The 15,803-nt window shown below is 40.3% G+C and overlaps 1 protein-coding gene across 5 annotated transcripts in view; it reads left to right on the forward strand.

The window, feature by feature from the left end:
• The window catches only part of LOC108503005 (sodium channel protein type 5 subunit alpha-like), a 224,290-nt gene that overhangs the window by 27,075 nt on the left and 181,412 nt on the right, over positions 1-15,803 (forward strand). For all 5 annotated transcript variants that reach the window (XM_017826522.1, XM_017826524.1, XM_017826525.1 and 2 more), the window contains exon 2: positions 14,100-14,418. In XM_017826522.1, coding sequence (XP_017682011.1) covers positions 14,152-14,418 — 267 coding nt within the window. In that variant the 5' untranslated portion in view covers positions 14,100-14,151. The remainder of the gene's footprint in view (positions 1-14,099; positions 14,419-15,803) is intronic.

Consider the following 15,803-nt stretch of genomic DNA (forward strand, 5'->3'; position numbering starts at 1 on the left):
TCTTCTAGGACAAAATTTCTTTGTTTAATAAAAGTTCTATTTAAATAATCAAAGTCCTAGGGCCGAGATGCAACTGGCCTGTGTGCCCAAGAGAGCATTTCAGAATACTTTTACCCAACAGTTGGTCTGAGATCAAACAGACTTGGCATTGTGCTGTTTCCTGGATAACACGCCATCATTATTTATTAATCTGCATCAAAGTTCTTGATGTTTTTATGCTATCAGTTAGACAGAGCCTTATCGTCTGCCTCCCTTTTTTTTAAATTTGTTATGTTTCAAGAAAGTTTTGAAGCTGTTGCAGTGGGAAATCCATAGCTTAAGTGGCAGCTTGCTCATATTTTATTTATTTTTATAATAATCCCGTTGTTACTCATTCAAAGCTCAAAAAAATCCTTGTCCTCAGTCAAAACTACGTCTAGAGGAGACTGTAATGATGACATCTAGAAGAAAAGCAGGTTTTACTCATTTTGAATAGGTATTGTTACTTTTTTTCCTTTCTGATTAAAAGAGATGTAATGTGTTTGGTCAAAAAATAATTTCAAAATTCATTTTTATTTTGGGTTCAAAATGACTATGTAAAGGTCCCAATTTTTTCATATATTTTTAAAACACAAACACAGGAATATCAAGCCAGTGGGAGAACCAGCAATAGAATGTGATTAGGGTGATTTCTGGCCTGTTTCCCATCATTCTTGGAGAGAAAATATATTTTTCCTCCTATGAAAAATGGTGATTTTCTCTGATAAATCTGTTCCCTTTTCAGTTTGGAGGCTTCTTTGTTGCAGAAAGAAATTTGTAACTCAAAGTAGATGCTCTTTACTAAAATGCTTCTCTATTGGAAAAGCATTTTTCCATAGAAATAGAGTTTCAATGGGAAATTTGCAGTCAGCTGTTCCATACGACAGGCAGTGCTGCTCCCCCTTCCTCTCAAAAGGGTGGTTTCAGAACCTCCACTTCTGCATATCCACACCAGTGCTGTGGTTTTATAAGAATATTTCCCTATTTCAAAATGTTTTCCTGTCTCCTGTTTTTGTGTAAAACATTCTCACAAAGAGGGAGGATGATTAATTGGAAACTACAGAGGAAACTAGAAAATCAATTGCACTCAAAGAACTGTCTAATGTAGAAACTAAACAAATAAAAAGCCCCAGAGAATTATATATTTTTTCTCTCTCTCCTTATTCAGTCGAGTTTTAACTGTTACTTGGGAGATTTTTCTGAACCAGAACTATAACCATTATCTGTGCACACTGCACATTGTCTGTGAACATAGCAAACAATATTACAAAAATAGCTGAAAACTGTCTTGATGGACTGCAGAGTTATTCAGACCATTTACACCAAAAGGGATTCTGATCCCCAAACTCACTGTATTTCTTTATAAAATTAATCCATAAGATTTTTCTGCTCAGAAATGACTGTGAAATGACTGAACTTTGAAACGTAAGACATCTCATGTGCTAAACCTCATGGAAGAATAATCTCTTGATAAATTTAGTTTTAAAGTAACGGAAGCGTAGATGATTGCAATTCTATTTTCAGACGTGCACAGTAAAAACCTTCTATTTAGTTTGTAGTAAGGCTGGTTTAAGTCAGAATGTCCAAATGAAGATGGAGGTGTGAGAACAAGCAGGAGCAGCAGGGTCAGTGTGTTGAATGGTCCTGGCCTGGGGTTTGGAGGCAGTTTTGTGAAGGTGAACCCAGATTGTGTTTGCCAGAGCAGGGAGGGGGAAGTGATGAGTGAAATATGAGCTGGTCATATTGCTGGTCATATTGCTGGTGGCATCACTAGTCACATCAGAAAGACTTGAAGACCAGGGCCCTTATCTCTGCTGGCTATCTGTACCAGCCAGCAGAAAGCAAAGCACGCTGAAAACATCAGCTCCTGGGATCATTACTGTGTGCTTTGGGTACGACAGAGGCAGGGATGTCCTGTGCTATCTAGGCCATACTTAAATAACAGATACAAGTAGACCAGGCACTGATATGTGTTTCTGCTTTAGATGTATAAGGAGAATGGATTTAAGATAAATCAGCAGAACTTTTCATCTTTTTAGCCACCGTGAGTCTAAATGTTAAGCATGCGAACTGGGATTTCCCATTACTTTCTTAATGTGAGTATTCAATTTAATTTTGATTCATCTGGAAATATTATAAATTGTAAGAATTGAGAGGATCAGTAATGCTTTTAATGGTCCAATCTTTCAAGCTAGATGTTCTTCCTGCTCGGGCCTGAGGGCTGGCTTGCAGGCTCCTGTGTGTTTTGTGGTGGCATTTTACACTGCTTTCTTTGCCAGCTCCATCCCTTTGGGGGATGGCAAGGTGAGGTAGAAGTCTGACTTGATTATCCTGAGAGGTCTGTTCCAATCTAAATGATTCTATGATTCTAAGTCATGCTGAAGCCCAAGGCTGCAGTACAAGGCTCCAATCTGGTCTGGTGTGACCATATCTTCCAGGGCATGTCCTTTAACTTCTTTGCAGCTCACTGACTTGGAGATCAAGTGAGAGGCACAATTTTCACAAAGGATGGTGTGGTGGATTAACCTTGTCTGGCTGCCAGGTGCCCACCAAGCTGCTTCCTAACTCCATCTCCCTCAGATTGGATTAACTCACCATACATGGTTATTAGGTAAAGGGGATCTAATATACAACAATCCCACATAAAGGATGTTGGGACAAATAGGCCCTTGGGGAGTGTGAAATATATCTTGGAGACATGGACAAGGAGAATGCGTGAAATGCCATCCAAACTTGTCTCTTTTCTTTCCTCCACTCCGTTCCTCTCTTCTCTGTCTGGCAGGAGAAATATACAGGAGAAAGCTGGGATCCCAGACCCTTTTATGGAATTAGCAGTTCTGGGAATATTTTTTGAAGGAAAGTAGAGACAGGGAAGGATATTTTGGAGCCTGGTTAAACACTTGTGTGGGAAGAGAGGAACTGTGCCATCACTTGTTCTGCTTTTAAAATCACTATACACTTTGATATAATCTGCAAGACAAGCCCAAGACTGGAGTAGAAGTGGCTGTGAACTAGGACAGATGTGCAATTCCAGCTCTTTTTTGGATTGTTTTGTTGTGATCCTCTAGGAGTCATGGATGCCACTAGCCTGTATTCACTCTGTTTTTAAAAATATTAGCTCAAAACAACTTTTGCCTGTGTAACTGCACAATTCAGATCTCAAACATCCCTTTAATTTGTAGAAACAAAACATAAGGCAGAAAATATTTTCTAGGTTTGTGAGTCCATGGTGAGTCTATCAGGATAACCTGGGTGACTCTGTTTCTGGGAACAAAGTAGTTGTCATTGACTAATTAAATGTATGCCGTTTGTTGAAATTGAAGATCTATACTTCAAATTCTAAAGTAATTGTGTGCACTGGAAAGCTGTTGTAGAAGTGTTAGTTTGCCACACGCTGGAGTGGAACAGCCCCATGGTCCATTCCTTTACCATGGTGTGGTTGGAGGTAGCTGGTCTCTATTTTTGAGAAGAGTCAAGCAGGCGAAAAACTAACGCACGTCACACGCCTTGCATCGTATTCCATAATGGTCTGAATTTTGAGGGGGGACATATTTCAGTCCAGACCCCCCTGCCCTGCCAGGGAAAAGCAGACATGCAAGAGTAGACACGCAGTTCTCAGGCACCTAAAGGTACATATCAACACCTCAATTTCGGTGTCCTAATAAACAAATTGAATCATCAGGATCTTTGCTAGGGTCTGATGCATAGTTTATCTTGTTGAAGTAGACATTGAGAGAAGGAGAGATGACTCACGTCCTAGCACTCTCTACTTCTCTCTGAAAGTCTAACATCCTGCATTTCTTTGGTTCCAATGCATCAGAGAAGCTAGATTTTAGTTGATTCATTCTGTTCTGTCTATGAGGTTATTTCACAAGGGTTTCATATCCAATAGATATCTTTTTTTAGCCAAAAATTTCTAGAATACATTATTTGACCTGTCTGACTTGAGGAACTGCACTGTAGAATGGATAAAGATACAGGTGAGTGTATAGAGGAGCAGGCAGTACTTGAATTATGAGCTTTGTCCATGACACATTAGAATTAAGAGATCTGACCAAAATCTTCAATTGCCTTGTTGAATTTTTATTTTTAGTTGCAATTGTCTTGAAGAAGGGAAAAAAAGGGCCTGAATATTCAAGCAGTACAGTCATTTCTGCATCATTTTAGGGCCCTGTCAGAGTGGGTGTATTATACCTCATAGACATAGTGTCATAAGGGCACTCTTACCCCCAGTATTCATATATATATATAGGAGGAGATTAGGGTCAAGATATTGAATGATCTCTCAGTGGAATTGCTGCTTATCACTGCTCTTAGTAATCACAGAATCATATCATAGAATGGTATGGGTTGGAAAGGACCTTACAGATTATCTTGTTGCAACCCACCCCTGCCATGGGTAGGGACACCTTCAGCTAGAACAGGTTGTTCAAAGCTCCGTACAAACTGAAGACTTCCAGGGATGGGGCAGCCACAACTTCTCTGGGCAACCTGTGCCAGTGCCTCACCACACTGACAGTAAAAAATTTCTTCCTAATATCTAATCTAAACCTACCCCTTTTCAGTTTAAAACCATTCCACCTTGTCCTATCTCCACATATACTTGTCAAAAGTCCTTTTCCTGCTCTCTTGTAGCCCCCTTTAGGCACTTGGAAGTTCTGTAACGTCCACCTGGGGCATTATCTTCTCTGGGCTAAACAACCCCAATTTTCCCAGCCTGTATTATTAAGAAAGGTGCTCCAGCCCTGTGATCATCTTTGTGGCCCTCCTTTCGACCTGCCCGAACAGGTCCAAGTTCTTCTTATGTTGGAGGCCTCAGATCTGGATGCAGCACTCCAGGTGGGGTCTCACAAGAGTTGAGCACCAGGACATGGCTGGCTTTCTGGGCAAACCAAGTAATGACAAAGTTATTTTTAGGAATACAGTTTTTTTTTTTCTTTCAGGAAGTGCAAACAAGTTCCCAAATTATGTAGCTAGTGCATTTTCCATTTAGGAAACATCCTGCATTGATACCATAATCAGATATTTCCCTTTCACAGGCCAATTGATGTATTATTTTCTGGTTTGTTCATTGACTGCTTGGTCCCATAAGCTAAATTAAGCAAGAAGCCACAGCAGGGTTTGCAATACTAAGCCTCTACTGTGTGATTCCAATGCATTGTGCCTCAGGCCCAATTGAGTATTACCAACCACTCAAGCATGCACTGTTGACACATAAATGCATATTTGGATGTAACTTGTTAGTAAATGCAATGTCCCCAGCAGTTTTATTTGGATGATTATATTATTGCTAATTAACAGAAAATGTCATGACTTTTGGAATAGAATTGTTTGTGCAGTGAGTTATTTACTCTGAAAAATTCTTCCATGTAAAAAGATGAGGAAATTATACAGTGGAGAAAGGGGGGAATGTTCAGGATTGCTACAGGGTTCTCAGAAGCATCAGTCTCATTGACATCAGTGGGACATAGCCAAAACCACTCTTGGTAATGTGACTCACCCACATACCTCTAATATTGTCCATGTTCACCACTCTTTAAATGCTCCTCATCATTTGCTCAGATGCACTTTAGGTTTTAGTTAGTGTCAGGAGAAATAAAGTTTAATTCAGCTAACCTGTCAGCAAAATATAGTAGCTAGAAGGTGGCAATCTTGGTCATAACATTAAAGGCTACCAGATATTTTTTGTAAAAAACAATGAAAAATCCCTAGCTTCTCTGCCTCCATGCTTCTGTCAGCCTCATTTACATAATGGTTTAAGCATTATGTAATTCAAATCAAATTGCTGTCAGTCGGCACCAGCATCCATTGCATCTTTTCCATGAAGCTACGCCGAGTTGCTGAAGTAAACTTCTCTGAAAGGAATGACAGAAATCTAATAATTCTGTCTCTCTGACGCCAGGGGTCTGACCCACTGCCTATTGCAGTCATACAAAATATTCCCCTTGACTGACGTGAGCTGAGGATTGCACCCCCAGAACCCATGTAAGCTCTTAACTCTGATTCCTAAACTTGGCAAACAAACCCAAGCGGTTTTCAATCGCAAACAAGCAGAATATCCCTCCTCTGTGGACAGCAATAATCTCTCTCTGTCTCTCAGGGCGGGGGGGTGGGTGGTGAAATCTCTTCCATCAGAGTGGAAGAGCCACTAGCTTTATCCAAAATAGTATTGTCACATTTACAGTGCACTAAATAATGAATCAAATCTTCAATATATCCCAGCAAGCAGCAACCAGCTACTCCCTGATAGGATCCCTGTTGTTCTTCATGACTCTCTATTTCCATTACCAGGAAAGATAATTTTGCCAGCACACTTGTAGGTCTGTGCCTTTTTATTTTTTCTCCTGTGCATTTTATTGCAAAAGCAGTGAGAATTTTTGTCATTAGCTGGGGCTCTGTTAGCACCGAACACTATCCAAAGCCATAGACAGAGACCCTTGTATCCTTGTGCAAGGGAACCCACCATCATAGAGAGAGATGCATTGCATGGAAAATAAAGTTATAGTCCCAAAATTTCATAGCATTGATGTGAGTGTCACTTGAGAGTTATCGACAAGGACAGGCTTGTGGAACCATTATGTTGACGTGGAATAAAGTAGTTGGGAGGATTAAATAATTTTCTTGGCTAATGAATAGGAAACGGATAGAAGTGGAGAAAGATGGGAAGCTGGGTGTATCATAGGTGTGTGGATAGGGTGGAGTTAAGTGAAGGGTGGTGGTTGTGGAGCAAAGCTCTCCTGCTACTGCAGACATGGCAGGACCTGCTGTGTTGCCTCGTGTCAGTCAGATGCAGGAGGGGGACCTGCCACCTCCCACAGCTTAACTTTGTGTGATTTGGGTCTGTCTCTCCCAGCCTTTCACATCTAATTTTTTCTTGACCCTTCACCTCAGCCTCTTTTTCTTCCTGTCACTTGAAAGAAGGAAAACCTATATTGCTCCATTCACTATTAAAAATGAAGTTTAGTTGTTATGTCATGTTTGTCTCTTAGTTCAATGCTAAAATTGTGACAGAGGCCCTGGCTTTGCTTATAGAGTTTCATCCATCTTTTTTAATGTAAACATGTCAGTTCTGATGATTGGCTTTTATAAGTCTGTTGGTTTTCTGCTGATGAAATGTGTCTCCATAGCTTAGATGGGAGGGGATCAGGGAACCCTTACCTATAACTTTGTGATAATACATCAGACAGCTTTCCAGCCATGGCTCCTTCTCCTCTAGAAGCATGCAGCCAAGATTTTGCTGGCCAGCCTAACGCTGCCTTCTGTCTGTGGCATAACTATCCCATAATGGCTTCAGAATACATTTTAATGGCTGTTTTACAACTTCCTATATCCGTCTTTATGTCTTTACAAAACACTCTGTGAATAAAATGGACGAGATTTGATATCTTTTATTCATGTGAGCATCCAAAGCACCTAATGGTGTGAGCACTGTACATTATATTTGGCACAACGTGGAGTTCTCCTGTAGATTTCTTATTTCTTGTTCCAAAGCTAGTGACTGCATCCTGAGCTGAAAACATTCCTCTTTCTTGGTAGCTCTTTCCAAGCTCTTTCAGTTCAGAGTAGCAAAGCAGAAATCTTTCCCTGGATCTGAAGGCTGTGTAGTTTATAGTAAAATAACTCTGAGGCCAATTTCTAGTTAATTAAAATAGAAATGAAAACCTGTTGGGTGCAGAGAATTATAATTTTCAGCAAAATATAGAGATGTGCAGCTACTATAATGTGCTGCTTCCCTCTTGCTTATTTATTTCATTTGGATGCAGCATAATTTGAAATAAAAACACCTGAAAAGAAAGCAGAATATTTTTAGCTCACTAAAAATATATATTTTATCATAAGAGAAGACTTAGTGCCAGCATTTAGTTCTTGGCATAACATTTGTCATCCTCAAATACTGTTTCAGTATCGGAATGAAATCTTCTGAATTCATTTCCTTTTAGCACATGTTAGCTTTCTGAAGACTTTATTTTATCAATAAGTCATTGGTAATGTCAGAATGCCATGATTCTGATGAGAAAGATGCCAGCAAAACTCATTAAACTGGATTTAAAAGAAGATAGGCAGAGCTGGTTGTGACGAAAGGCTTGTGTGTTGGTGATGGAGGTTTTGGTTTGGACATTTTGTGCTATTTGTTTGGTGGGGTTTTTTTTCCCCAACAATGTGAATGTAATGAATTCTCCTAAATATTTATTTCTGCCCCTGGTCAGCATTCATGCTGAACAACAGGGCTCATTTTAGGAAATGTATTATGCAATGTCATATCAACCTGCAGGTTTGTCTTGTGACATGGGCAGCAAGAGGAACTCTGTCTCACTTTTCTTCCTGTGTCTGTTCGGGCTGATTTCAACACTGTACTTTGCCTAGGAGATCTTCAGGAGCTAAACATTTCAGCCATTTCCATCAGAGTGTTGTGGAATACAAAGCTTTTCCCTGCAGACCAGCCATGGGAGCCTGCCTGGTCCCCACTAGGCTTCGGATTCTTCAGCACCCCTTTTTGGACCTTCAGCTCTGAACTCACCCAACAAGATGTGTATGGGTGAAGGAAATTGCCTTCACAGGTTGCAAAAAGCTCGAGATTTTCCAGCTCCCTGGAAGCTTGGTTACCTTCTAGGCCATTAGTTTAATACTTCAATTACATGCTCTCTGGTGCTCGAGCTCTGGTGTGAAGGTGCTCTTTTAAAAAAAAGCATTTCTAGTCAAATATTCCTGATCCTAGTAGAGCAGTAAGCTGTGACTTCCCTGGGATGGGTAGAGCTGTGCTGATTTATGGCAGCTTGAGATGTAGCTGATTATATGTGTTAGGAACATGTGCTACAAAAACAGTCGTTGTTTATGGTCTTGACAAAATTATGCTTGTTGGAAAAAACAAACAAACCAGATATCATTTCAAGTAGAAGTAATGAGTGTGTGCTGTGTAAAATTGCAAGGACTGTATTATTCAGTTGCCCCGTGTTTTGATGTGAGCACACAGGCCATCAAAGTGTGTGCTAACAGCCACTGAAATTTTTCAGCTAAAAGAGAATTTCCCATGACACCTCCTAGATGTGAAATGTGAATTGTGGTATAAGTGAATTAAGTCTCAGAAGGTTATTTCTTTACTGTCAGTAAAACTATGAAGTGTGTCTAAGTCACCTAGACTACTTTAGCTTCTTGATCTTTATGTAAAAGGTCTTTATTTGATCTTAATTAAAAACAAGTGTTCTCCATGAAGCCATTGCTTCATGGTTAGAATAAAACTTCCATGTGATCCCATATCAAACTGTGGTCCTTTTAAATATGACGATTTAAAAATGTTTGTGTTTGTGTGTAAATTTATGCATATGTATTTGTGAATCTAGACCAGTGACATTAAATTAGATGTGTCATTGTTCTGTTTTTTACTTCCCTTGCCTATTATTCTCATGTTTTGCAGTGCTCTGCAGGTCAAAGGAAAATGCCAAAGAGATTATATGGAAAAGGAGGGGGAAGAGGGGAAGATGACTGTGCTTCATATAGTCTCAAACATTGAAAAGAAACCCATCCACATGACTGTTTTTGATACATCAGTTAGGATTGCAAAATCCTTATTTAGTCACGAACATTTCTTAAACAAAAGGAGAATTTAGGACTCTTAATTCTTATTTTGTAAGATTTTGGCCTAGCAGAATTTCAGTGAAAACGTGGGTGCTGCCATGGACTATCATCCCTCTCCCCAGCCCATGGCTGGTGGTAGCTTCTTGATTAACACCATGGAAATCTGTAGAGTTAAATAAGTAAAATGCTACTGAAGACAAGCATGTCTGATGGTATCTAAACTTTAGCCTGTAAAAGCCACTTTCACAATGTTGATTTTTAAGTTTGGTTCCTTTATTACCACTGCCAAGTGTTTGAAATGTATGGACATGTGTCCTTGATACTATGTCAGGCCACGTTTGGTGTTGTGGAAGCAGGAGATGGAGGTACAAGAAGTCCTGACTTCTCTGAAGGCAGTGTCCAGCCAGGTGTAGTGCACAGCAAAGGCCTCATTCTCCACCTCTCCTGTTGCTTCTGGGGAATGGGACCTCCCTGATGGCTTGTTGGGACATTATAAGAGGTTCTGGGTTCTAGGATGGTGGCCTGAGCCCACAAAGTCCATGCCAGAGCAGGAGGGCAGCAAGCTGGAGGTGAGCAGGACCCCCTTCACCTGTATTTACCCCCCCCTGCAGGAAAGCTGTTGACTAAGTTGGCCTTTTGGGTGGTGGTCACCTGTCCCCAGGGACTCAGAGAAAGGTTTGCAGGGCATACAGGTGGTGTTCTGAGAACATGAAAGGCCTTTTGAACTGGAGTGGCTGAAGCCTATGACAGTAAGTTTAAAACTGTAATGGCAGACAGCATTTACCTTTCTGAATAAATTCAAGTGTTAGAAATACCTAATTTGTTTGTACTGTTCTCACTTCTTGCCATGCCAAGGAAAGTATGCATCTTGGGGCTTTATTTTCATATGCACATTCTGTTTACATAACCAGGACATTTTATCAGCCAGAACCGATGTTAACTGACAAAGCAAGAGGGAAATTTTCATTCTGTGCATGGTGATATCACAGAAACAATGTGTTTGAAGCCTTGCACTTCAAAAATATGCCTGTGAGGAATGGAAAACTCCAGGCTCATATTGTAAAAACGTGAGTCACAACAACTATTATCTCTTAAGAAATGGCATTCCAGCTCTTTGACTCAGTCATTGATGATTTCCCTTTTTAAGTTGTGGTTCTTTCTTACCCTTTTAAGAAACATCTGGGCTAACCCTGGCTATTTGTAGAAATGTTTGCAATTCATAGATTAAAAGAAATTAGACATAGAAAGGACCCATGAAATTATCTTGTCCATTTCATGAAAGCATATGAAATTGAAAAAGAATTGTGCTAAGTATATATATATATATATTAAAATTTGGAACTTTAGCTTATATACAATATGAAGACAAAACAAGTCAAGAATTTTCAATGGTAAGGATGCTGAAACATACTTTTATTTAAAGAAAAATTAAATAGAAGACTGGAAAAAGTCTAATGAAGGTTTTGCAGGATTTTCCAATTCTTTCTAGGCAGTTACCTCTCTGAAATTTGTAGATAAAACTGAAAATATCTGTTTTTGACCAGTCTGAATTTGATTCAATTTACTAATAATAGAGAGCTTTGAGCAAAAATAATTCTCTTTAGAAAAAATAATTAAAACATCTGATTTTTATTAGTTTTTTTCTGGTTATTTTATCTCCCTCACCATCCCCCATCCATTTTTTGTTTCTATTTTTTAAAAATATTCAGCCAGTTCTGTTGCCGGAATGGCTTCTCTCGGAAGTCTTCAGGAAGTCTGCGGAGGATGCTGAATATTCTAGTGGATATTGTAGTTTTTTGTGATGAAGCAACACCCGTGAAAACCGTGGTACTTGGTAGAGACATTCCACTCGTTCTCTGACATCTCAGTAAGGACTTGGTGCCCCTCATGCTGTATGGCCAATGCCTCCAGCTTGGAAGTAAAGAATGTGGCGTGGAGGTGGCTACCACCAGTTTTCCAGCAAAGGGGGTGCCTGTGTAGGTTGGAGGCAGTTGCCCATCCCGTGCTCCGAAGCACTGGAAGCCGGGAGTTGGTGCGATGTGGGTCTGGAGCACCTGCGGATGTACAGGGGTGTTAACAAATAGAAGTAGTCTTTCTTGCATGCGCCCAGGTTCTGCAGCTGAGGGGTTTTCTCAGTCAGAGGCAGCATCTTTGTGTTTAAAACCATTTATGGACCTTTTGCCCTTTTATTTGCCTTGTGGCTTTGTGAGTCCTTGTCATTTGTGGCCAACAAGTTTCACAGGATGACTCTGCACCACGTGGAAAGTGGCCCCAGTGTTTGTTTCAACCTGCTGCTCTGTGATTTCATTCGAAGTTTCTCCATTCTTGTATTATGAGAAAAAACAAAGTCATTCCCCGTTCACTGTCTTTACGGAGCTCATTATTATCTGGACCTCAGCTAACAGCTCACGATGTTCTCCTCTCTGGTTTAGAGACTTATTCTGTGCCCTTCCAGCAGTGATGATCAGCCACCGATTTTCACTGTCCCCTTCAGCACTGAGACAGGTTTCATTTTGAAGAAACAAAAATTGAAAGGACAAAAACCAGATAATTTTCTGGCCACCTGTATTGATGTCATCTATAGAAAGCGAAATTCTATTTGCTCACACTGGTGCTGAGTCACAAAGCAGTGAGAATAAGAAACTCAATTTGTGGGAAAGCTTCTAATTTCCTGTTTTTCAGGAGGAATGGGATAAAACAAATGACATGGAGGGGAGAGGGGAAAGGAATAAAGAGAATAAATCCAAAAAAAAGAAGAATATCAGAATACTCAAACTCTGGGAAGACTAATTCATTTTAGCCCCGCTTGTTCAAACCAGCAGTAATGCTGAGTATAATGTACAAGCTTCAGTAAATCATTCCTATATGATAGACTGTGATCAATGACAATTTAATGAATTCATTTTAAAATGAAGTCAGAATAGGAAAAACAGTAGTTGTTTGAAAGAGTACTTTACTCAAGTAAATTGAGTCAATAAATATGCTATTTGTCATGCAGAGTCCAGTTAAAGTCTTGTTTGCTAACAAAAATGCTGTCATCACAGAGCCTAATAGACACAAGCTATCTGGAACTATCCATTGTAAATAGACAAATACCATCTGAAAGCAGAAAACAACAATTGTGGCTGAACAAAGAATTGGATCCTGCACACGTTGCCTAATGCAATAGAGTAGCCCACCTCAAAATCTTCTATTTTGTTTGTCACCAACATGTATTCTGATTTAGTATGAATGGTCTGCTGGTGGCAAAAAATCAAGGTCTGTTTTTCTTCTGTGAAATGAGTTTTAATTGTTGCATAGTGAGGGCTTCTCTTGCTGGAAAAACATGCCTCTAAAGTCACTATTAAATTGCAAAATACAGCTTCAGTGAGTTTGGATGGATTTGTGCACACTACTAGAACAGGGATAAGCTTCATCCTTTTTCAAACAGTAGTTTTACATTAATTTTCACAGCTATACATGTTGTTTAGTGCAGATACAAGAAGCCCTTTTGTTCAGCTGTGCTTTTCACACTTGACTTTATTCATATGAGTTGAAGAGATGTGGCAATTCTCACTTGTTTTCATTCAGGAGGAGACTGGAAGTTTTAACAGTGAAGTACTATAAGGCCAAGATGGTCTTGCTTCACAACTTTGGGTTAGAATCACAGAATCAAAGAATATCCTGCATTGGAAGGGACCGATGAGGATCATCGAGTCTGACTCCTAGATGTTCAAATCGGTATTGAATGGAAGGAGCCTGGTTTTCAGATGTGATGAACTGGCAGCAGTGGCTATTCAGCATCTTGGAAGCTTGACGTGCTCTCATGAAGGTCCCAGGGCTTTTTCAGGCACATTTGGGCTTTGAACATCCTTCAGATTGCAGGGCGTGGAGGAAAAGAAAATGCTCAAAAGTTTTGACAGATATCTTGAAGATGGCATTTCCTGTCCCAAAGGAAAATGAAAATTACGTTGCAGAAGCCTAAGACAGAGATTATGAAAAATTTCTATTGGATTTAAGAATCTAAACTTGACCCTTCACTCTTTAAATTTGGAATAGAACAGCTGGGGCATTTTTAGATTTTGCGTCATGTGGCCGGAGATCGGCTGATTTAAATCTGCCCTGCAGTCATCTTAGGCACATTGTTCACCCACTCCCAGAGCTGCATTTTCAAAAATGAGTTAGGAATCCGGATCTCTGTGGCTTTCGATGAAACTTAAGCTTGTATGAATCTGTTACTCCTTAGTTTGGATTTAGGATCCTGAATGACTGAAAAATTGAAGAGTATTCCGCACTCTACCTACAAAGACTTTTCAGCTCTGACCATGTGTGATTCCTTATTGAAATTACAGTTTCAGTAATTTTTGTTTTCCCGGATGTTCTATTAACCACATAAAAACAGATGAAGAGTTTCCTGATAATCAATAACCTACAAGTTATTTGTTTGTTGGTTTATTTCTTTTTCATTCTGATGGCTTTTTTCTTCTCGGTGTTCTCCTGCCGCTAACTTCTTGGTAATTTTATTTCAGCTGTTTCCACTACTAGGAGTAAAGACCAGTAAAGACAAAGCAGGATGAAAAGATGGCTGACTTCTTGTTACCACCGGGTACTAACAGCTTCCACCGGTTCACGCCTGAGTCCTTGGCTGCCATCGAGAAACGGATCGCGGAGAAGCTTGCAAGGAATGCGAAGCAGGAATACAGAGAGCAGCTGGGCGAGGAAGAGAAGCCTCAGCCTCAGTTTGATTTGCAAGCTTGCAAGAAGCTGCCCGATATCTATGGGACTGTTTCTCCAGAGCTCATTGGGGAGCCCCTGGAGGACATCGACCCTTTCTACAATGACCGCAAGGTGAGCCCCAGCCAACCGTCCTCCTTGGCTGCTGCTAAAGCACAGCCACCATCTCTGTTTTGGGTGCTCTGGTTTTTATCTTTCTACAGCCAGTAAAAATGTTTCTTTTCCAGATTAAGAATCGGAGTTTTGGCATGAGCAGGGCTCCCAGAAAACATCTAAGCGGGAGGGCAAAGAGGGATAAAAAACAAAATTAGAACTTGTGTGTTTTCCGATAACCCTGAGTATGAATATACAATATCTGAAAAGAGCAGAGCAGTAGCTGAGTTAAATTAAGCCAAAGGTTTTATCTGCCCTATCTTGCCTTCTGCATGAGCTGTGACTTTTCACAGGACTGTTGTTTATCACTTAAGCCCCTTAATGTTAAGGGCTTCTGGGTGACTTGAGCCTTGTGCAAGCACTCTGCACAAGAGCAGAAGCAACTCCACAACCGTTCCTGGAGAGCAGCATTTCTGTTCCTGCTGAGGAATATTTCAATTCCATTTAAGATGACCAAAACAGAGCTGAAGGGAGATGTGTGAGTAGCGTGTGCAGTGCTGGCACTTTGCAGAAGGGTAAACTTTGTCCCAAAGTGAGCATCACCTGATGAGAGATCATGTGTAGACTGGACCAAAGCCACAACAGTGCAAACAGCTTCTGTCAAAAGGCTGTTGACAGCAGAGCTGGGTTGATTGCTTACTACAGTTTGTTCTCCTTTCCAAACATTTTGCAAAATGGCCAACAAAATAAAGTTTGGAAGTACAGTGCATTTTTAGGCAGCTTCCAGTTCTTTCGGGTACTTACGTTCCTGATTTTGGGCTATGCTATTTACTCTAAACAATGTTGGCCATAATGCTACTTCTATTAAAACAATGTAGAGGCAGGTGCTAGAGGTACAGAATAAAAGTTAAATGGATAAAGACAAATAGATTACTTACCTGGAAGGGCCAGAATTAATTTACCTTTTAATTTGCCTGCTATCCCCGGGCACGAGCAGCAGGATATAGATTTGCAATTTTAGTGTCATGAAGTTTTTAAACCCAAGGTGGGTGATTTGCTTAGACTTTATATATTGGGTGAATATCCTGATTCCGTCTCTGAGTGAATATTAGTTCCTCTATGCTTGTTGGGGCATCTTCAGAGCTCTGCAAATTGGGTCAGCATCCAATTCACCTTTGCTTTGAATTTAATGTAACTTACAGTATTGTTTTCCTCTGCCCATAATTATCTGAGTACAATGAGAGTGCCTCAGCACCAGGGTCAGATCCTGCTGTGGAGCTGTGCCTCGTGCACCTCCTTACTCGGTGAGACAAAATACATTGAGAGCAACACAGTACTCAAAGTAGAGAAGGTGGAGGAACAACACAGCAAGGTCCCCAGCACCTGGGAAGAAGAGCATCACATAA

This window comes from Lepidothrix coronata, unplaced genomic scaffold (genome assembly GCF_001604755.1).
Source record: "Lepidothrix coronata isolate B3197 unplaced genomic scaffold, Lepidothrix_coronata-1.0 Scaffold128, whole genome shotgun sequence".
In the NCBI taxonomy this organism is placed as follows: domain Eukaryota; kingdom Metazoa; phylum Chordata; class Aves; order Passeriformes; family Pipridae; genus Lepidothrix; species Lepidothrix coronata.